The following is a 22,299-nucleotide window of genomic DNA, read 5'->3' as shown; positions in this document are numbered from 1 at the left end:
ATCCAAAAATGAGTCAATTGTTGGACGAGATTATTACTTTTCTTTATCATTTTGTTTTTGTTTTCCCTATCTACAATAATTGTTACAATTGTTCAATCCTTGAAGAATTTCCTAAGCAATGTGGTTAGAAATTGTAATACACAGTTCAGGAGTTGAACTTTCTACAGCCCAATATAATCGAGCTACATCGCATCCACAGTGGCACTAGTAAATAAGAACATCGCAGCAATTTTAGAAATTAAGCAACGAATAGTTTGTGCAACCCTTAGCATTTTCAGACAGGGGAAAGGGGAGAACAGAATGTAGAGCCTCACTGAGCCGAGCATACTCATGACTATGATTCACACACATACAGACGACCAGCTTGCTCCAGCTGATGGCCAGGGCCCGAGACAAACTCTCCGTCCCAGGTATTTTCTCTCAATGTGGCTCGGTGGCGGGTGTCCAGACAGATAGACATATATAGACATCAGATGACTTGAAACACGCCATCAACTCCATCAGATGAGCCTTCAAAAGAGCCAGGTAAATGACACATCGTAAGGTGAAGGTCGTGCTACTCTTTCTCCCCTTCTCTCGGATTGCGGCCTATCGCTTGTCGAGGTAGTTCTAGTTTAGCTATGCCGACGCATCGTCCGATGGGACAGACGAGCTGCGGTGACCGCAGCAAAGTGCACAACAGCAAGTTGCTTCAAGAGTTTTTCCTTGCCCCTCTCACGTACGAGATCCTTCGTCCTCCCTGTGGTCGGAGGTCCCTGCGACTGAAGCTTCGGGATGCCGTGCACCGCCCTAGCTGGTCATGCGCCGCAGGCCTCCTGCGCACGACAGGGGAGAGGAGGAACACCATCTCAAAACGGTGAAGTGCAAGACCGATAACAAGAAAGAGAACAAGAGAAATAGATTTATCCATACCAGGAGGGGAAGGAGGAAAATGGTCATAGTTGCCCCCCTCCCCCTCCGGCCCCGGCCCCGGCAACCAGTGTCAAGGAGGCGAACGATGTAAACAAGGAAAAGGTGCGGCCTCCCGGATCGGATAGGCAAGCTCCCGACCGAGATGGCGAGTTGCGAGAGCCGGCCGGGTTTCTCTGTGTGTACATACATCAAGGGTCAGGGTGCTCTAACGAGTAAGAGGAGGCATCCTGCCATGGGGGTGTAAGGTTGTATGAAAGTGGCAAAAAGCAAAATCTGGTTGGAGAACTGCAGTGACGACAATTATGATGATTGTTAGTGGTTTGTGTGTGGCAGGGGTAGGGGACGCTAACAGCCAGACAGGGCTGCCGGGGGAAAGCTTTTGTGGAGGGGCGTTGTTTCGATGACATGGCCCTTGTCGGAATACCCTGCGCTCACCGCAATAGAAACGACAAATGATGGTGGAAGTTTTCTTGGCCTGCAACGGGTCACAGCAACGATGTCCAACTGTTGGGTAGAGCTGCTGCTGCTTGAAAAATAGCCCTGCGCATGAGGCGTCTGAAGAGGGGAGGGAGGCTGGGAGGACATTCAGGTCTCCGCAATACTCTCCGCTGCCATGCATGCCTAGGTGGGTTTTCTGAGGATACGATTGTCTTAATTTTTTGGCTTCGTTTTCTTCTTCTTTTACTGACCACTACTGACCACCTTCTAGAATACAAAGGAATGCCTATCAGCTAGCCATGTTTGCTGGATCCCACTTTTACCTGCTGCATGGTGGTGGTCAAGGTGGAGGAAGAGGTGGTGGTGTAGTGGGTTGACAGCACTCGCCCCGCCAGGATAGGAATTACACCTTACACCTTAAATCCCTAATTAAATGTGTATATATGTGTGTTTGTGTGTGGCGAAGAACCCTGATCTACGAGGCTAACGCCATCGCACTTGGGGGGGGGGGGGTGTCTCACCTTTTTGGGGTGTGGTCTCGGGTTGTCAAGTACTTTGCTACTGCACATAATAGTAAACTAATAGTGCTGCTACGATGTACTGCTGCTGCTGTTATGGTGCAGGCTAAAAAAAGAATAGTACCTTGACTTCGACGTGTCAACCCGACCACCGCCACCTCCACCACCACCATCACTAGTCCTCCTCCTCCTCTTCGTTCCCGCCGCACTGCCGCCTGTGGAGTCCCTGCAAGCTGCTGCAGCCGTTTGGGGCTGTAAGACATGTACCCTGGACGTGCAGCTCGATACCAAATTCGTTCCTCTTGTTTCCGTTCCCCATCTGGACAAGATGAATCGCTGTTGTTGTGATGTGGTCGGGTTGCGTTGCGTTGTGTTGAGCATATCGTGCCCAATGACTGTGGATCCCCTTTGCTGTGTGTTTTGGTCTCTCTCTCACCCGCTCACCCGGCTGGTCAGATGTCTAAACAACACACAAATGATCCTTTGCTTTTGACTGCTGCGTTTGGCGCCTGCCATCGACTCATCAAGGTTATCATCGCCATCGATTCGGATCTGCAAAACAACGGTGGCCTCACCAGAGCATGTACCAGTAGAGGTACGAACTCTGTCATGCCACTGAGGCAAGTACCTGGTGAGTATGGACGAAGAATACCATTCAGAAGAACCTCCAGGGTCTGTCTGTCCACTTGGACCTTGATCAGTCAATCAAGTCTTTACAATACATTGCGGCTCTGGGCACCTCAGCCCTGTTGTGCCCTGATGTGCTTCTTTTTTTTCTCTCCCTCCTTCTCTGTTTCTTTCCTTTTCTTCTTTGCCCTCCTTCTCCCTTCTGACCCTTTCCCAGGTACTAGCGGTACCACCCACAGAGCACTAACTTAAACTCTGCGGTACGTACATGGCAAGTACGATGTGGTGTGTGGGCTGTAAGCGGCCATGCAATGCTACCTTACCAGCTAGCTTCGTCACTGGTGATCGGGAGACCCTTAATCCTTGCCCTATGCGCTGCACCCCTGCTCCACGCCTCTTTCCCTCTTCTTTTTCTTACACCCCCATCAATCAATCCTTATTAGACATGCTCACTGCCTCATCTCGCCCCCCCCCCCTCCCTCTCTTCATCCTCCTCTGCCAACGTCTTCTTTGAAAACGGTTCTCTTGTTCTGCCTGTTTCCTTCGTTGCACTTTCTTCTCTTTTTCCTTTCCTCTGCTCCTACCCGATCTCGACGACTTCTACTTCACACTCGCTTTCGGAACAACAACATCGTCGCCTGGCTGAACTGACAGAATACTCTCGCTTACGCAGCCCACCTACATACAATATTTATTTATTCTTATCATATTCGGGCGTGCCAGGCTACGCATATACTGTACACACATACACACATACCAACGACTACACAACCACACAAAAGAGACAGACAAACAACAAGACGCTGTATATCTCATCACAGCAGCAACCTCCTTCTCCTCCTCCACCCATGCCCCGGTGACGGAAGAAGGGGGAAAACGGAATCGCAAACATGCTCCCTCCAGACATGTTCCTCCGCCTCCCCAGACCAACCGCCCTCCTCCTCCTCAGCAGTGTGCTGTCCCTCACCTCAGCCCACATCGCCCGCCAGACGCCCACCAACGTGCCCCACAGGCCGCTGAATGTGGTCGCCTATCCACCGCCCTCGGCGCCTACATCTCCACCACCCGAGACACCACAGGCGCTTCACGAGCTGCTGCTGCTGAGGAGGCAGAACACCAACACCATCTGCGGCTATATAGATGGCGACCCTTCCCTGCCAGCAACATGCTCAGCCGGGTCGCACTGCGTCGTGGACACGGATCACGGCGTCATCGGCTGCTGCCCCAACGGCCAGCCCACCTGCACGGCTGGCGTCTACACGGGCTGCGTAGATGCCAACAGCGGGCACCAGACCGAGGTCAACCCGTACGTCTACACTTGTACGGGCGCCAACGTCTGCTACAAAAATGTCTTTGAGGGCGGCTACTCGCAGTTCGGCTGCGGCACTGCGAGCAGCCTCGCCGCCACCGTCTTGGAGAGCGCCACCGGCGTCGCCACCAAAGTCTCCCTCACCAGCGAGCCTGTCTCATTTACGCATGAAGCGACCTCACTTAATATCCCCTCGGTGATCGACACCAGCTCAGCATCTCCTACGGAACCCTCGTCCTCTTCCAGCGACGCTCCGTCCTCTTCCTCAACAGCGTCCTCCTCCTCATCGAGCGATTCATCCACCAGCTCGAAGACCACACTCGTCATCCCTATCCCTACCTCAGATATGAGCTCCATGATGACGACGACGACGAAGACGTCATCGTCACCAGGAAGCTCATCACCAACCTCTGCCACAGGATCTTCCTCCTCATCAGGTTCTTCTCCAGTGTCCTCCTCATCGACGTCGGGATCAACACCCACCGCCGCGCCAGCGACTAGCGGCGGGGAGGCAAGCAGCTCCAGCGGCGTCAACCGCACGGGCGCTATCGTGGGCGGTAGTATCGGCGCTGTAGCCGCCGTCGTGGGGCTCGCCGCTGCTGCTGCCTACCTGCTGCGTCGTCGTGCAGGCAACACCCGCCAGGGACCTGGCCCCCGCGCAGGCGACACGCAATACATCAGCCCCATGTCTGGCGGTGGTGGGGGCGGCGCCTTTGTACCACTGGGACAGCAGGTTTCAGACGGCAGGGGCGGTCCTGTCGCCGGGAGGACGATCAGGGCCGTCCCAGGGTCGACTAGGAACACAGTGTGGCAGTATGGCAGCGACGGGGCGCACCCGGATGATGCTCAATTCCTCGATCACGACCAGGCTGCCTGGGGCGTGGGCGCGGCTGGTGTTGGTACTGCTGCCGCCGCCGGTTCCGGTGCGTTTAGGGGCGCCTATGCGAGCCCGCACGACAGCCCCGGTGAGGACCAGATACCGCTGTGGCAGCAATTCCCCGAGATTGATGACTTCTCGCGCAACTTCAACGACGCTCTGAGCCGGATTGGCGAGGAGGACGAGGACGACCTCGAGGGCGGCGTCAACAACGGCGGCATGAGCGGTGGCGGTCGTGAGAGCAGCACCGGTGATGTGGCTGAGGCAAGGCCGCTCTGGCTGCAGTCTAGGCGACAGTCAAGAAATCTTATGTGGACATGAATGATTTGTGGAATGGAAGGGAAATGCAAGAACAGAAAGAGGAGAAGAAGAAGAAGAAGAAGAAGAAGAAGAAGAAAAAAGGAGAAAGGGGCAGGCGGGTCGTTTTTGACATTGGTATATCTGGTTTAAGCGAAGGCGCACAATGTTTCTGGGAACCATTTTAAATAACTGGCCCTGCCCATCATCTATTCCATGGACAAGTGGAATCATATAGACTGGATAGAGATACCATACCCTATTTTATGTTAATCTTGACAACGAAACGGGCTTCAATGCTCCACGCTTCATTTCCCCAAATCTCTGTGTTGTCCCTTTCTCTTCCTTCAACATTGAGTCTAAACTAGATATACGCTTCCCCTCCTATCATGTATACAGGATTTGTTTTGGAACGCCTTGACGCGCCAGCAGGTCATTTGCCGTCCACCTTCTGTGTCGCAGCTGCAAGAGAAAGAAGAGGGGGAAAGAAAGGAGAGAAGAATAAGAAAGAATAAGAAGAATAAGCAAGAATAAGAAGAATAAGAAAGAATAAGAAGAATAAGAAAGAATAAGAAGAATAAGAAAGAATAAGAAGAATAAGAAAGAAAAGTCGATACTCATTTCCAATCTAACGGCTGCCAAGGTGGTGCCATATGACGGCAAATCGGTGAGACATGTGAATCATTCTTTTCTGACGAGAGAAATACTACAAATGAGGCGAACTGCATTGCCTGACATCGCTCTAGTGTCCAGTCCTGGAGCAAGGACTTACTGTACCAAAGTGAGCGTGGGGGTGGTGGGGTGGGCCTGCTGAGAGAGAGCGGCACGAGTTCCCGAAAGGTGGAGATGCTTGCAGCATGGAATTTTGACGGCCTGTTTTAAATGGGAGAGTTCTGGCACATTGTTGATACTTGGTCTTGGCATATCTTGTCGAATTCCTCTGGGCAGAGAGAAGGAGAGAGGGAGAGGGAGAGGGAGAGGGAGAGGGAGAGGGAGAAAGGAAGGCCGTCAAGAGGTGATGGCGTGTGGCTGTGACAATCCATGAATGCTTCTGCCTACAACTAATGGCCCATTCCTCTCAACTCTCTCTTCCCTCCTGTAGTGTATCTTGTTAGATTGCCTCATGGCTTTATATGCCTCACAAGGGTACAGACAACACTTTAATGACTCCTTCTGTCTCTCTTCCTTACCTAGCCAAGATATGTCCACTTTTTGGGCTGTGCCAGAGGCATACACGTTTTGCTCACATGCATGCAAGCCTCATAAGGCTGTGAAGTTCAGCTAGCCAGGGTACACCCAAGCTGTCCAAGCTAACCTCCTTAAGGCAGGCAAATCATCCGTACTTGAGCCACAACGCCAGTGGTGGTGTACTCATGATAGTAAGAAAAGCAACACCAAAAAGAAAGAAAACCCCCATAGAATTTGCTTGGCAGACCAATCATTGACCCCTCCTGCTGCTCCGAATCATCAGGAATGGGGACCTCTTTTGTTTTCGGATCGGTAGAGCGTGTATGGCACACACCCTCACTTCCTTCTTTAGCGATTTATCGTCTTACAGGCATGCGTGGCGTTTCCGGCCGGCGTCAGTTGATACGCCCCAAATCAGCTCCATTTCACTGATAGGGTCCTACACTAGTGGGGAGATAAGTTGAGGTGTAGGCCAAGTCTCTCTCTCTGCGTGTGCAAAAGACCCGCTGCTGCAAGCTGTAGTGTGCGCCGAGGCGGCTCAGTTGCTTGGGATTAAATGTCTCCCCAAAGTACGCAGCGTTTATTATTTGGAAGTGCTCTTGCTTTCCTGTCCCCCTCTCTCATGTTCTCTCTCGAATATTATCCCATCCTTCGTACCATTAGCGATTGTTTTATTTTCTTTACGTACATTCTGGGCTTCATTCGAATGATTAATTTGTACCATATTACTATACATACTAAATTACTAAGAGGGAGAAAGATATCATTATAGCATGAGTAATAGCGCATTTTCAAAGCAGGCAGGCGCTTAGTTATCATGGCAACCGCATCATGTTCAACAATCCAGTGTTTTATTCCAGAATTATCAGCTCTCAGCAACTACACAACAACCAGATCCCCTTACCTAGGCGGACAAAACTTCCTCAAGGGCTGCCTCCTTGCACTCAACGACTCTCTCACCATCATCGACGGCAAGCTCGCCAAGACAGACAACTTCTTCGCCTTCGACCCGAGCACCACCATCGCTGACATCCTAGACGCGGCCATCAACGACTCCATCTGCTCCTCCGTCACCGGACGCCCACCCGAGGTCTGGGTCCCGTACGAATGGTGTCTGAACCGCCTACCAGGATGGCAATCCGCCTCTTTGTCAGGAGCCATGGGCCCGCTGGTGCAGTTTATCCTCCCCTGCATCGCCTTCTGCTACAACATTCCGCGCGAGTGGAAGGTCCGCGTTGGCCTCCTGCGGGAGAAGCCCAATCTCGACCTCGGCCTGCGGGCGCCGACTGACACGAATCCTACTGCTCCACGGTCTTCTCCCTCCTCCTCCTCCTCCTCTTTTTCTAGACTGTGCCGCCGCATCGGAAAGTCCGTAGGGGTATGGGCAAATGGGTTCGTCATCCTTGTGGCCGTCACCTTTGAGCTTGGTGTTCTGGCCCTCGACACGCTACTCTGGATGGCTATCTGCTTCGTCATGGCGGGGCCCATGATCATCAGCGCAGCGTACGAGTACCGTTTGGACTGGAAAAACCTCGACATGCTGGCGCACAGAGGGGCAGGGGTTCCCAACGTGTCGAGGGCGCGGCTGCTCTTGTGTACCGTGGCTGGGAACATGAAGATGCGAGATGATAAGGGCAAGGACGAGGAGGAGGGGGAGGAGATGGGCGGGCTCTTAGAGGCGCAGGGGCGGTCGGCATGGGTCCAGATCATGAGTATTGCCGAGGAGGTAAGACAGCTGGAGGAGAATGCTCATCATCACAGTACTGCTGCTCGTCAGGACAAGCCACAGGCCGTCAGTCAGGTCGACGGGCTTGGTCTTAGCCCCTTTCCGGGTCGAAACAGCTCTGTTGTTGCTGTTGAGGCCGAGGGCACGCGCGTTGGGCCGCGACTGAAGTTACAGACTCTACTTGATGCTCAACCAGGGTAAATATTCATTCATTTTCCCTTCCTTTTCTTTTCTTTGATTCGCTTCTCTGCATATTTCTTTTCGTGGGGGGTGGGTGGGGGGGCAAAATCAACGAATAGCCCAGAGAAACTAATGCAAACAACCAAAATAGTTTTGGCGGATACATTGGTGCGCCTACAGTCTTTTTCATAGGCAGTTTCGGCTACAATATCGCAGACAGCGACAATAGCCCAGGCCAAGAGACCGTCGCAATCACGCTCGCATTCGGCATGTTTTGGATGTACATCCCACACACAGCCGTCATCTCCAACACCCTCCTCGCGAGCAACGACCCCAGTACATTGCAAGGTCTCGTTGGCAAGAAAGCCGAGAAAACCCGACAGTTCCAAGACACCCAAAACCCCGGCAAAACCCCGTTGGAACGACTCACCAACTCGTCGAGGCGCAAGATCCACGACCTCAAGAGAAGCATCACCAAGCCCGCCTACGAGTCCACCTATGAGCCGGTCGCCATGTGGAAGCGCGGGCCCAACAAGCAATCCTGGATGTTCGAGACCATCAAGGTCATCAGAGACATCCACCGAGACGATTGCCCGCCGGACGCCGTCAAGGTCATCGAGAGCGCCTTGGTCTTTGGCCGCAGAGACTGGGCTTTTGCCCTCTCACTTACCCTCCTGCTGCTGTCCATCCCGTATGTGCTAGCATTCACGACTTCCTACCTCACACCGATGAAGGGGCTGTCTTGTAGGAGCCTGACGCATACCGTCTTCTTCTTGTCGCAGTGCATCCAGGTGGCCATCTGGAGCTTCGACACGCACCGCACAGTCGCAAATTGGAGGAGAAGAGCAAACATTCATATTATACAGGTGCCACCACCACAGCGAACATCGACCGTCCACAACCACTGGGTGCAGGTGGCATGGGCCAAAGCTCACTGGGTTGTTCGGACCACGGCTACGCTCCTCGCTCACCTTTCTGGATTTGTCAAATTCCTAGCACAGATTATATCGCTTTTCTCTGCCATTGGGGGTACTATTATGCAGATTACTGGAGTATACTATAACTGTGCATGTCAGGTGAGTCTGCCTAGCGCTCATGAATCTCTTTTTTTTTTTTCTTCCCCTCTTTTTCTTTTTGTTATTCCTTCAGTCCTTTTTTTCTTTCTTTCTTCTTTTGCTTTAATAAGAGGAGAAGAACAAATCTCTCTGTCATTTTGAGTGGCATTTCTTTTCTTGTCAGGCTAATCGACCTAACCTGTTGTTTTTTTTTCATCGAAAGGTCGACGCGTGGTCCTGGATCGACCCAACCAACCCCAATGCCAGGGCTGGCCTGAGCAACATCACAGAAGCTGAAATTCGCGCCTCCAAGAACTGGAACATAAATGGCGCCCTGGCCTCGGTGGCCCTGTCTCTGGTGACGGCGGTGGGGTGGTGGCACCGGCGAGAACTATGGAAGAAGTTCACAGAGGAGACGATGAAGCTGCCTGATGTAGCAGCAGAGTTGTCGTCCTCGAAGCTGGGGCCTAGCCATACCCGTCTTCGAAGGACCTCTTCGATTCCGTCTAATACTTCGGAACCCTTGGACATGCCTCTTCTGGACCCTTCCAGATCTCCTGGATGATGGTGAGGTGGGAGGGATGGGGTTGGAAGAGGTGGAGATACTTGTAGATATGCTTAGTTACCATACAGCCTAATGGTGAAAGTCTTGTATTGTGTCTGAATTCGTGCTTGACGGGCTACTGGTGTCTTTGTTTACCTGAGCGTCACTCCCTGGTGTTGTCATCGTTGAGTAGTCCGCTAACCAACATATTTGATCTCTCCCTTTTCTTTTAAGAATGTTTTTTTGTAAGAAGAAAAGAGAAGAAAAAAATCTGGCAAAAGAATCTTTGAACTCTTCTCAGCTTTATTCATTTTGTGCGAGGGCTAGTGAGTCACTGGCCCAGGGCCGTGCACTGGCCCCTCCAGCCAGCCAACAGCCAGATCTGTTGATAGCCTCAGATAGCTGGCCTCGTGGCGTTTCTCTTCCTTTCTCTTTTCTCTTCAGCGCTCAGCAATGCAATCTTTTTGCCCTCACACACATTTTCTCCGTACTTGTTTTGTAACACAGCAAGTGATGTGCAGCAGGTAGAATTATAAAGACAACATAAGGTCGAGGGGAACCGGGTTCCACGAATCCATGTAAGACGATTCGCTAGAGCACCTGCTCGGCTAAACCCCGGTGGAGAAATCGGGGCTCGAATATACACAAAAACCCCCCCAACGCAATATATTTACAGCTTACTACCAGCCGGTCGCAATTTGCAGTCTGAAAATAGAAATATAGGAAGAATAATAGAAGATGGAAAGAGAGAGAGACGAGGTCTTAGAAGTCAAGGCCCCTCATACATATTTTTTTTTTTTCGGGCTCACAGTTTACACTCCGAGTCTTGATTGCCTTGAAACGCTGTTGACCAATCATCCTCATCGACGGCTTCTGGCTCATCGAGCAGAATGCCACATTCGTAGAACATCGGATTGAGAAGTTCTGTCGCCAGCTCACTGTGATTTATGTGTAGGTACATAATCTGTTCTCAGATATGCGCTGCCAGATAGACTTTTGGGTTGAGAACAATATGTATAATCGGAATTTTCGATACTGCGCTTTGGACAAGGCTGTCTTGTGCTGCTTTTAGGTTCTTCAGGGTCGCGCGCCAAATGGGGTCCGCGCCATCAAGGCTCGTTCGGGCTAGGAACGTATATATCACGATACCGCAGTCTCGAGAAGTTTGGTAGGACTCAACATCCTCTTCTAGAGAATGATGTTTTACATCCATACATGAAGAGTAAAGCATGGTTCAGACTTAGTGTATCGGTAAAGGGTTAGAGGTCGAAACGGCCCGCCCGCCTTGGCGATGCGGTAGCCTGGCCTCCCAGAGCACACTCTGGCAGGGCATCATCAGGACTCAGCATGGTAATGTATCTTCTCATGTACAATTCAGGGCGACCGGAGAGAAGCGATATTATTAACAATTCTATCTTTACTGTGATCTCCTTGTAGAGTCTGGTAACTGAAGTTGGATCTCTCCAGAGCGCGATCAGGCGCTCCAAGATGCATGGGAAATGTTGTGAGCACAATGATGTTTGGTAAGCTAAGCTCTCATATTGTTGCAATAACTAGAGGATTAGATACTTCATGATGCTAGCAGCAGTCTCATTCCAATAGGCTTGTGAATACTTACTTTATGGTGATGTTTTGGACTTTGGACTTTGGATTGCGTAGATTCAAAAGTATGGTTCGATTTGAGGACTTGGAAATGGGAAAGCCTTGATGCACCTCTGCTGTGTCTTTTTGCAATCTCTTTTGTGCGTTTGCATCACTGCCTTCGACCATATTGAGATATAAGTCTTCATTGAGGTAAAGTTTCGTCAAATTATTGCTGTTATTGTTATGGGGACTGCTTTTTCTTTGTTTCCAAAGAGGGTTGGATTTAGAGGGTACGTACACAGAACAGAGTGAGAACCAGCATATTTAGTGCATGCATGCAGTCAGCGGGCTGTCAAGGAAAGAACCTACTTGCCCTGTAGTTGGATCCTCTGGAGGATTAAGGGCGTTCCAAATTTGATGTATGCGCTGTTGAGGTGAGAACATCCTCCACGATCCTGAAATCATGTGAAGTCCATCATGAGTCCATCAAGATATGGCCACAGGAAAAATCATAATAGAGTTGCCCTTGAAGTTTGTGTATGGGCATAGATTGTAGATCTTCAAAAGAACCCTCCAGCAGAGAGGAGAGAAAATGCAGGGTCGCAAGATTTATAGGGTGTCATGGGCTGCTGGACCCTCTAAAGAGACGTCATACTACAGCGCGTTGCAGTGGGCCCAGGCCTACCCCAACCTTCCCGGGCTGAACCCTGGAAGCCCCCACGCTACCACTTACTTGAGACCTTGATGTTATGAGGGAGGGGCTAAAGATAGTCTGGAGGGACGATCCTTGGCTTTACACGATAATAAACGCCGCGGTTGACGAGACCAGGGCCTCGAAAGTCAAATCTCCTCCCCGCCTTCAAACCTTCTCTCCATCCCACCTGCCCGTCGTCAACCACTCGTCGTCACCCTCATCTGGCGAGTTCACAACGTGGCTTCGATCAGTGCAAACGAGGACAGTCAGCCACCGCCAACAGCATGCCTGTACGTGCCAAGTTCCGTCCTCAACCCGGCGCGAACGACGCACCACGCACACCATCGCCAGGCGGGCGATTGGTCTTCTACCACGGGCTGCCAGATGTTCGCGACGATGATTCCTTCCGGGAGGTGATCAAGAAGCTGTCCATGTGAGCTCATACCTTGTTTCCCCCATCGTGTGTGAAGAGGTCGCGGGCGAGGGACGAACAGCCAACCGCTGACATGCACTTTCCAACCCCCCGCAAACAAAAAAAAGATACTTCAATGAGGTGGTGGTCCTGCCCGTCACCTTCGAACAACTGAGGACGACATCTGCAGGCGCGGGCCTCACAAAACTGGTCGAGCATCTGAGCAAGACGTGTTGCAATCCTGCCATCGTGAATGCTCTGCTGTAAGTTTCTGATCTTTACACAATGTTAATCTTGCCTTTTTTTTCTTCTTTTATGAAAAAAACAAAAACAAAAACACCCGCATGTTGTTGATCCAGCCGCGCGGGAGGGTCGACGGTACCTTGCGTGCTGTCTGACGTCTGACACACACACACACACACCATTTCTATTCTTGTCGACCATTCCCCCTGCATGAGGACACCACCTTTTCACTGGCTGCTCTCATGACCGGCTAGGTCAATTTTGAGAACTGGTCTGTCGGCTGTACAGACCTCAGTGAGATGAATCACCGATGACACCTTTGAGTGCGCCTTTGATCTTCCTGGAACAACGACATGAACTATGTACCACGTCTTCTGTGTCATACAACCTGCTGACCACTGCTGAACCAGCGCCCTCAAGTGGCACTATGGAGCCGCAACCGAGGAGAAGAGCGTCAATGAGGCCCGGGCCAACGCGGCAGAGATTGTGGCCTGGCGTTTCTTGACGCACCTGTCCGAGAGGGAAGTCGTGGACTACTGCCTCTATGAGATACCGGATTCGGAGCACCCCGACAATAGGGCAGGCAATGGCGATGAGGAGGACGGTCGCCTGACCGAGGAGGTCGACGAGAACACCGCCCTGCTTGCCCAGTCGCTGGCCGAGACGGTGACATCGGCCAAGAACGCCTTTCTCAATACTGGCAGCAACAAGCGGTATCAGCTGTTGAAGTCCATCTCCCGTCTGACCATGCACGGTGACGAGGACGAGGAGGAGGAGGAGGAAGACCCGACCAAGCCCTTTGTCACCCTCAACGCCCTAGAGATCGCGGCTGTCGCAAATGCCAAGCGTTTCCTGAGCCAACATGTCGTGCAGAAGATCATCACCGGCATATGGAATGGTGACATTGTGTTTTGGGATAGTAGGTGTTTACTCGCGAGTGAAGAATAATGACAAGAAGAACATCAAAAGCTGACTACCATGACCGCCAGGACTCGAGGTCAACTCAGTCAAGCGACCTCGATTCTACAACAAGACGACGGCAGACCCCTTCTCTCGGCTGCGAGTCCCCAAGTACCTGAAAAGCTTCGAGGTCCTTTTCTTCTTTCTCTTCCTCTTTCTGTACTATTCTGTACTCGTGGAGAGAAATCCAGCCAAGATCAGCTTCGCCGAAGTCCTCTTGTACATCTGGTTCGCTGCCTTCTTCTACGACGAACTGAGTGAATGGAGCGATGCGGGATCTATCTTTTACGCGACGGATGTAAGAATATCTCGTTTGTCAATACCCATGAATGCTGGATCCTTTGCTTACGCTGCTGCTACAGATATGGAATCTGTTCGATATAACCATGATATGTATTGGATTTGTTTTTGCGGTGATGCGTACGTTTACTTGAGCTCAAGGCTTTCTCTTGTGCGTGGTGGTCATCTAACCAGGAGTACAGGCATTATCGGTCTCTCAAAGCATGACGAGAACCTCATCGAGCAGTCTTTCGACATACTCTCGCTCGAGGCCCTATTCATGGTTCCCCGCGTCTGCTCCGTCCTGTCGCTGTCGCCTTACTGGGGCACACTCATTCCCTGTCTGAAGGAGATGGGCAAGGATTTCATCAAGTACGTTTCTTGCACTAGACTACCAGACACACGGGTCTAATCGTAGCATCTTTAGGTTTATGGTCCTCGTTGTTATTCTTTATATGGGATTCCTGACCACGTTCTCGCTCATCGGCCGCGAGGAATTTGTACGGTTTTTTGGTTTTTTTTCCTTCATCTTTACACATCTGCACATCAAGATGTATAGGCTATTATTATTGCTAACCCCACCACCACAGACCCTCAGAGAGATGGCAATGGACCTGACCAAGATTTTCTACGGCTCGAGCTACGTCGGCTTTGAGATTATGAATCGTATCGACCCAATCCTAGGGCCTCCTTTGATGTTCATCTTCGTGACACTGTCCAGCATTCTGCTCATGGGCAGTCTGACGGGTGAGTTGACCACATATTTCATTCCACTTGTACCTTCACCTACTGATTCTCGACAAGGTATGCTCTCCAACTCCTTCTCCCGTGTCATTAGCCACGCCCGCGAAGAGTACCTCTACGTCTATAGCGTCTACGTTCTCGAGGCCTCCACCTCCAACCGCCTCACCCACTTCTACCCTCCCTTCAACCTCCTGGCCCTCATCATCTTCCGTCCCTTCCGTATCTTCCTCCCGTCCGACCACAAGTTCCGCGCCGCCCGCATCCTCCTGCTCAAGGCGACCCACTTTCCCATCGTTGGTGCCATCATGCTTTACGAGACCATCCGCGGCAAGGTCATCGCCGACGAGTACGCCGGCTTCAAGGGCCCGCGCCTCGACACCGCCAATACCGCCGTCGGCACCATGTCCAGGAAGGCCTCCCGCGCCAAGATGAGGCCCGCGTCATCGTCCGACCAGAGACGTTCCGGCCGACCCTCGCGCATGAGCATGAGCGTGTTCGACCCGGTCCAGTTGCCCAGGGACTCGCCCACGCAGGGGCCTCCAAGCGCTGCCACGCCCGCCACGCCCACAACGGCCGCGACGGATGCACTCAACGATGACGTCGACGCCCCGACCCAGGTGGAGGTAAAGATCGCGGAGCTGAACGACAAGATCGACAGGCTGACGGAGCTCGTCCTGGCCATGCAGAGGGAGAGGGAGCAACTTCACAGGGACGGGATGACGCACGGGGATGGCGGCCTGCGGGGTGGATTTTGAGACGTTGATGACCGAGGATGGAATTGGAATGAGGATGTTTTAAATGCAGGAGCGTTTTATGACCGGGGAGGGAGCATCACTTTGTCATTTTCATAAAATTTTGATGACTTGCGAGAGCGAGATCGATGTCTTTTTTGGGGATTGGGATCTATGCGCCGGTTCGTTGATCTGCGTTATGTGGTTATTTCTTGTTACTAGCATTTGCGAGTGTGATAATTTTGCATCGGGATCTTGTATGGAATCGCGAGTACCTAAAACAATGAAGCATCTTCTATTTATATGCTCTCTTTTTCTCGTGCGTTTTCAGAGGTCGTGCAGTCGTTGCGCTTCAGGGGAGGGGGAATCGAGAGAGAATGTGTGAAACCAACTCGCTGGGTATCATCTGTATTTCTGCCATCGCTATAACTAAGCCATAAGAATACAATTTCCTACCTGGTCCCACCCATCCCCAACAACCTGTCCCGTAAATCGCTTCTTTAATTCCTTCAACAAAAGGTCCAATGACACGTACACTTCGTACCGTCCGTCCATTCATCCATCCATCCGTCTGTCCATCCGTCCAACTCATCATCTCATCCCTCTTCCATATCATGAAAATGGTATCATCAACCTCAATCCCCGTCCCCTAGGTGCGATCCGATTCGTCCGAATGACATGCAAGCCCTTTCTCTCTTTTTTTGGTGGTCTTGTGTTACACGTTCTTGTGTACTGCTTTTCGGTTTCGTGTATGTGTTATGTGATAAGAGTCGGACGATGAAAAGACGATGATATACTGTAAAGGGAATAAAGAAAAGAAACGAGATAAATCTTCAGACAAGCCAATGAACGCCAAGAAATCTCAAGCAACAGAAAAAGAACGAAAAGGAAGAAGAACAGAGGAGGCCATATCGGATCGTCCTTGAAGTGTCGCCCACACGGTATTGCCTGCCCCATTCAGTAAGCAACCCTCGTTTTGAACGAGGATGGAACTGCTGAGAATAGCACTGCCGTCCGTGAGAAACAACACAAGGACCATACGACATGGTCGAAATCAGGGGTCGAACAAGGAAATAGAGCCGACCAAATGCGTGACACAAACTGTCTGGGTATTTTTTTCGCGCCAGGGTATATCCAGCCGGGGTATTTGGACGTCGAATTTCTAAGAGCCAAGAATCTAACGATAAGGTCCGATGGGACCGGGGTATCCAGAATTCGTAGAGTGAGAGGTGGAAGGACGGCCGCTGTCTGCTGACTGTCGGGTATTGTGGCGGGGGGTAACATCGCCGGGTTGAGGGACGCCGTTGGGCGTCAGCTTATCACCGGAGCTGTTTCCAAAGGGGCGACTCGGCCAGGGGCTGTCGTCGTCGGGTAGGTTTACACCGCTGTCGTTCCACGGGTTTCGGTCGGCGTGGAAGCTGCGGGTCGATTCAATCGAGATAAGCGAAGACTTGGACACGTTGCTCGAGCCTTTGAACAAAGAGACGGTGGCCGAGTGGGAGCTGTTCTTGCGGCGGTCCAGGAAAGAAGAAATCGAAGACATGCTTCCGGGCTTGCGGAGCTTGTCAAAAATGGTGCTGCGCTCGCGAGCAACCTCGTCACCAAAGGCGGACTTGGTAGGGGAGTCGGTCGCGACTGTCGTGGGTGCATGCTGCAGCAGCTTGGAATCGAAGTACGGGAGTGACTCCTCGAATGTATCGGACTTGGGCCGGGGGATAGATCCCTTGATGATAGTCTCTTCGACACCTGCAGTGGCGAAGTGGCCATGCAGGAGCTCCATGGCATCGCGCAGACCACCAGCGTTGTTGCGGGTGAAGGTCCACAAGAGCGTGACAGTGGGTTGGCCGTCATCCGTCAGCTCCGAGGTATTCTCGTGGACGGTGAGGTCGACTTCGTGCTGGGCCTTGAGCTTCGGCACAACCTCGTTGACAAAATCCGGAGACTCGAGGTATTTGATCAGCACGGGAGTGCGAGCCAGCACCACCTCGTGGTTGTCAGGTACCATTCCCTACTGAGGTCAGCATGCATTCGGGCGGGCAAGGCAGAAAAGAGAGTTGAACTCACGAGAAACTCATCAACACAAAGAGGCACCTGCCATTGAGGCCCAGTGAAGGTAACCTCATCGCTCGCCTGTTCCGTGCCAGGGAAGATGATCTTGCAGTTCCACTTCTTCTCCATGATCGCAATGTCGGACAGGCGGGCCAACAGCTGACGGTGGTAGAGACGGTCCACAGGCACAACCTGAGAGGTGAATTCGGAATCCTACGGAAGTGTCAGTGGTTTTTCCTTCATTGTTCTCTTTCTTCTTGGGACGAGATGCGGATGACTTACAACGCGGTCCACCATTTCCAGGATCTCCGACTTGACGAGTTCGAGGCTCTGCGCATTGCGAGCCGGTGTCCGACAGATCACATTGTCCAGCGTGTTGTCATCATCCTCTCGGATCATGCCGTCTGAACAAGTCAGTGAGGTGAACCATATCTGGGCTGAATGCCGAGGTCCAAAGGGAGACTTACTGCGCTCCTGGGCATTGGAGAACTTGACGAAGACGGAGTGCTTCTTCATGATGCGCTGGATGTGCTGGCCGCCGATACCAATGATCCGCTTGTGGTACTGATCAGGCACGTGAAACGAGATAGAAGCGGGCATCTCCTGCTCCACCAGGCCCAGACCCTGCTTCATAGAGTCGTAGGACGAGGCGTTGACGTCAATGTTGAAGTTGTACTCTCCGAAGTTCTCGAACATGATCTGGACGTTGCCTACCCGGAAGGTCAGTATCACTCCCACCGAGGTAAGGGTAATGTGGGGGGTTTAACGTACTTTGTCCCATGATCTTGTTGATCTTGCCGTTCTTCTTGCCGCTCACAAACTCCTTGTGCTCATTGGCAAGTTCGATCTTCACCCTGATGGTGTATTGCGACTGTGTCACAAATCTGATCTGGGATATCACATGCAGCGCGGCCTTGACCGCATCGTCAGAACCGTCGATGGTAAACGACAGTCGCTGGAAAGAGATCTCGGCGTCGGAGTTGGCACAAATGTCGCCAAGCATGATCCTGATGTCGTTGTCCTCCGGCAGCCTCCGGCCGTCCGGCTGAGCCGCCCAAAAACCGCTATAGAACTGTCCAGCCTAAAATCATTGTCAGTCCAGCACCGACCTTCACAATGAAGACTGATAGCCTCCTCTGTTCAACTTACGAGGGTCATAAGCTCCCGAACTGTACGCTCGATATGCAGGTTCTCGGTAGCCTGTACCCTGACCGTGTTCTGCCTCGACCCCAAGGGGGGGAACTGGATATAGGACCCATTGGTCTCGACGATCTTGCGGACCTTGTCGAGACGCGTCAGGAGGATGGTATCGATTTTTTCGGCCGGCATCGGGACATCCTTGACGTAGAGCCGGACGCGGCTCAGCAGATCCCGCAGCTTGAGCTTGGCAAGCTCAATCTGTCGGGGCTTGTCGCCGGTGATGAGGAGCTCGTTCGGGTTCCGGGGTTGGGCGTTGCCAGGGCAGTACCGGAAGTAAGTCGAGAAGGGCGGTGGGAAGTAGATAGCAGTGCCGGTAGCGGACTCGATCAGCTTGATGTTCTTTCGGTTTCGGCCGCAAATGAGCTGCTGGATCGAGAGATCCATGTGCATAGCATCGATAACCCGACCAAGCTGTAGTAGCAACATAAAATTAGCCGCCGGTGGCCCCCTCGGAATCAGGTAGGCAGGCAGGTCAGGGAGCATTCTCGTACCCATTGATCGATGGAGACCAGAACGCGAGTCTTTGCGTGTTCTGTGGACAATATGTCACCGTAGATGGCCACTCTCCATCGCTGGTCCCTCCGGATCTCCACATCACCATTCACGCCGTCAACAAGCGGTGTCAGCTTAGGTCCGAGCAAGAAAATGTCGACGCCACAGAAGGCCGATATGCTGTCGAGGGTCTCGATCACAGTCTGCTTAAGAGAGCCGGCGTTGAGGTCGGCGACCATGTCTCCGTCGATATCCACAGTGGTACAGCGCTGGAACAGGTAGGGAATGGGTCAGTGGATCTACATCTCGAGAGCAGGTGGCATTGCAACAACGATAACAACAACAAGGCGGGGAGTTCGGCTCTACACACCAGAGATAGAGGGGTCTCGTTCATGAGCTTCTCCCTAGTTTGCCAGACCAGGTCCAGAGAGCCCGAGAGGCAGACGGTAGTGACCTGGCCCTTGATATGCTTGGGCGTGGTGGAGATGACGTGGGCCTCGATGGGCAGCTGGCTGTTGGTGATGTCCTTACACATCTTCCTCAGTCGGCCTAGATTGTCGGCGTGGACGGGCAGCTCGTGGACGGGAACGTCATCAGGGGCCTCAGCAGGGTGCGTCCACCTGAGGACAGCGTCGGTGGTGGCATGGAGGATGTCCTCGGTGTCGGGGCCGGCGAGCTCGGAGGCGAAGGGAACATTGAAGGCATGATGGATGACCGAGTCACCAATCTGTGGAGGCGTTATGGGAGAGGCGCCCTGAGGCGTGATCTTATGGTGTGGATGGAGACCCTGCATCGACATACCCACGCTGGGCCTCGAGGACATGCCAAAGGCGGGACTCATCCGCTCTGACCAGTTTCTCATGTTTGCTATCTTATTCATGGCGTGCATGATGTGCTCCTCATGGACACCGACGATGAGGCCACGATAGAGTAGCCTGGTCGAGAGAGAGAGAGAGAGAGAGAGAGGTTATTCAACCAAGGGGAAGGGTTAAGCAGGAGGAGGCCAAGGAGGGGGTGGAAGGGTGGTGATTCGGATAGGACGGGCGGGCGGAGTGTGCGGAGGTGACGAGGAACCGTGTCAAGGCCAAGGTCCAGGTCAGAGAGGAGGGGAGGGGGAGGAGGAAGGAGGGAGAGATGGGGGGGAAAAGGTCGCCTGCGCGCACACTAGAAGAGAAAAGGAGCAGTAGGGAAAGAGGAAAGGAAAGAAGAGAAAAACAACAACTGTCGTGTGCACTATTCTGAGCCGTAAGGGGTGGAGGAGGTGGTGGTCGAGTTCTCGTCGGATTGAAGGGGGGGGGAGGTGTGGAGGTGGTAAGGTTAGAGAACACCGAGGAAGGAGGTGCGATTGCGTGAGGCGATCGAAAGCAAAGAGTTGGTTGGCAGTGGGGAGATGGTAGTGCGTGTGTGGTGTGTGTGCAGTGTGCACTGCCCGAACGGTGGATTGGCCTTGGGATTGGGGCCTATGGAGGGCGAGGCACGGGTGGAGGGCAAGGGGCGGTGCGGATCACAAACGCCAGTTCAGTACCCTGTTACCAAAAAGTATAGTACTTGGCTGCTGCCATGGGAGACACATGGATACTACAGTATGCTGCAAGACCCTTGTAAGCGCTGCATCTAAGGCCTGCCCTGGGCGTGTGGTGTACCGTACTACAGAGGGGCTGCAGTACGATGGTAGCGCTCACCTCTGCCGTTACAGGGCCTCCAAGACCTGGAGGGAGCTGGCCACGCCAATCCACAAGAGGCGTTGGATCCACAAGGGCCCCCAATAGCGCCCCACAGCGTGATAGAGTCAACCAGTCGGGAACAATGGGATCTGATCACACAGGCCAGAGAGAGGCCAGACCACTAGTGACCAGTTCTCTTTTCCTCTTGCAGATCCGACCTCAAGTGCCGCAAGCATCCATCCATCATCCATTCTCGCTACGTCAATCCTGACTGGCGATCGGACCCTAGGAAGAATAACAAATAATTGGACCAACTATACAATAACATGTTATTTGTTGTTGTTGGACGTGCAGGCGAAACCTAGTTTGCTTCAAGCCTGATGGGTGGACCTTTTAGTCTTGTGGTGGACACCCTTCAACGGCCGGCCGACCTGTGGTTGGTAAGGATTGTCTGATTCAACAGGATGCAGAGATGAAGTGTCTTATCTCTTTTTAAATCTCCGGCACCGACCGCACCCCCCAAGGTTTGTATGGATCAGATGGATCAAAAGGCTGAGCGTTCTGACGCTGACAACAAACCGGGGGTGTTCAGTTCGGGGAGTGCGTGCCCGTCAACTTGTTTCATTGAATGATACAGAAAAGGAGGGGCACATGACAGCGATGCCTCTACAGAGCGGACTCGACTCCAGGATGTGTCTGTCAATGCGACTGGACCCCAGTTCCAGATCGCATGTCATCCACGGGCAACCACGTCGCAATGCTCTCTTTTTGCCTGCCTTTCCTGATCCTCCGATCTCTTGATTGAAAATCTCGCAAGTGTTGTCATTGTTGAAGATCACTTTTCCTTCCGCTTCACCGAATGCCTGTCTCAGACACGCACGACTCGATAGCCAGACGGAAAAGACAGCACGGAACAGGGGGGCCAGGCCAGCACCTCTCAAGTACGATGAGATCTCGCATCTGTTCATTCTCTAATGACCCCCAGTTGGCGTCGCCCTCTGTCCGAAACTGGTTTGACGCGTGCTAGGGCATGACCTGTCTTGCCCTAGCCGTCGTCCGCAGCGGAGCCCCCGCCCCCTCACCCCCTGCCCCAGGAGCCAAGGTTGAGCTTGGGGTCCTCCTCCAGTGAGTAAGTAGGTATATATATATATATATATATATATACCCGGTATCTGTGCCTACCACAGGAATAAGGAGATGGAGGGTTCCATTCAGGGGAAGATGATGATGATGAGGTGAGGTGCTATACAACGTGTTCAGTTCTGCGCCTTTGAACCAGTCGAAAAGGGTGATGGATGGTGGAAGACCTTGTGGAGGGCTTTGTGGCCGGCCCACCGTCGCGCCAGCCGAGCAAGCGAACCGGGCAAGCAGGTAGATGCAAATAAGGTTCCCCTGGCCTCCCTATTCGAGCTCCAGCAGTCTTGCCATATGGTGTGTCCACCATATATGCTATTAGGTAATTACTCAGGAAGCTGCCTTAAGAGGTGGATGGAGCTGCAAGCACATCCTGTAATGAGAACCTATATCATGTTCTTCCAGCTTTATATTGTGTTATACGGAGCGAGTACAGCTAATC

At 52.5% G+C, this 22,299-nt stretch overlaps 3 protein-coding genes across 3 annotated transcripts; 2 read left to right on the top strand and 1 right to left on the bottom strand.

The window, feature by feature from the left end:
* Positions 1-6,997: 6,997 nt before the first annotated feature.
* On the top strand, positions 6,998-9,692 carry M406DRAFT_328680 (uncharacterized protein; the record flags this gene model as incomplete). Its single annotated transcript, XM_040920356.1, has 5 exons — positions 6,998-7,014; positions 7,061-7,892; positions 7,944-8,089; positions 8,224-8,896; positions 9,351-9,692. 5 exons carry the CDS (start codon positions 6,998-7,000, stop codon positions 9,690-9,692), a joined length of 2,010 nt encoding a protein of 669 aa, XP_040778571.1.
* Positions 9,693-12,233: 2,541 nt separating this feature from the next.
* M406DRAFT_328679 (uncharacterized protein) lies at positions 12,234-15,342 on the top strand (the record flags this gene model as incomplete). The annotated part of the gene is made up of 9 exons (XM_040920355.1): positions 12,234-12,382; positions 12,490-12,624; positions 13,015-13,523; positions 13,594-13,862; positions 13,927-13,984; positions 14,047-14,215; positions 14,262-14,343; positions 14,434-14,590; positions 14,648-15,342. 9 exons carry the CDS (start codon positions 12,234-12,236, stop codon positions 15,340-15,342), a joined length of 2,223 nt encoding a protein of 740 aa, XP_040778570.1.
* A 169-nt stretch (positions 15,343-15,511) lies between these two features.
* M406DRAFT_350641 (uncharacterized protein) lies at positions 15,512-20,367 on the bottom strand. Its single transcript, XM_040922569.1, has 8 exons — positions 19,430-20,367; positions 19,059-19,328; positions 18,517-18,978; positions 18,139-18,448; positions 17,835-18,077; positions 17,650-17,771; positions 17,383-17,580; positions 15,512-17,326 (listed from the first exon to the last, which is right to left on the bottom strand). Exons 1-8 carry the CDS (start codon positions 19,946-19,948, stop codon positions 16,496-16,498), a joined length of 2,955 nt encoding a protein of 984 aa, XP_040778569.1. The 5' UTR covers positions 19,949-20,367; the 3' UTR covers positions 15,512-16,495.
* Positions 20,368-22,299: the final 1,932 nt, after the last annotated feature.

This window comes from Cryphonectria parasitica (genome assembly GCF_011745365.1).
Source record: "Cryphonectria parasitica EP155 unplaced genomic scaffold M406scaffold_3, whole genome shotgun sequence".
Classification (NCBI taxonomy): Eukaryota; Fungi; Ascomycota; class Sordariomycetes; order Diaporthales; family Cryphonectriaceae; genus Cryphonectria; species Cryphonectria parasitica.
This window is presented reverse-complemented; position numbering and strand designations above follow the sequence as displayed.

Excerpts from the sequence above, each read along its gene's own strand:
- M406DRAFT_350641 (XM_040922569.1), bottom strand. The coding sequence starts at position 19,948 with ATGCACGCCATGAATAAGATAGCAAACATGAGAAACTGGTCAGAGCGG. Across the intron at positions 18,979-19,058 it reads TGGTCTCCATCGATCAATGG|CTTGGTCGGGTTATCGATGC; the intron begins GTACGAGAATGC and ends TTGCTACTACAG. Across the intron at positions 18,449-18,516 it reads TTCGGGAGCTTATGACCCTC|GCTGGACAGTTCTATAGCGG; the intron begins GTAAGTTGAACA and ends CAATGATTTTAG.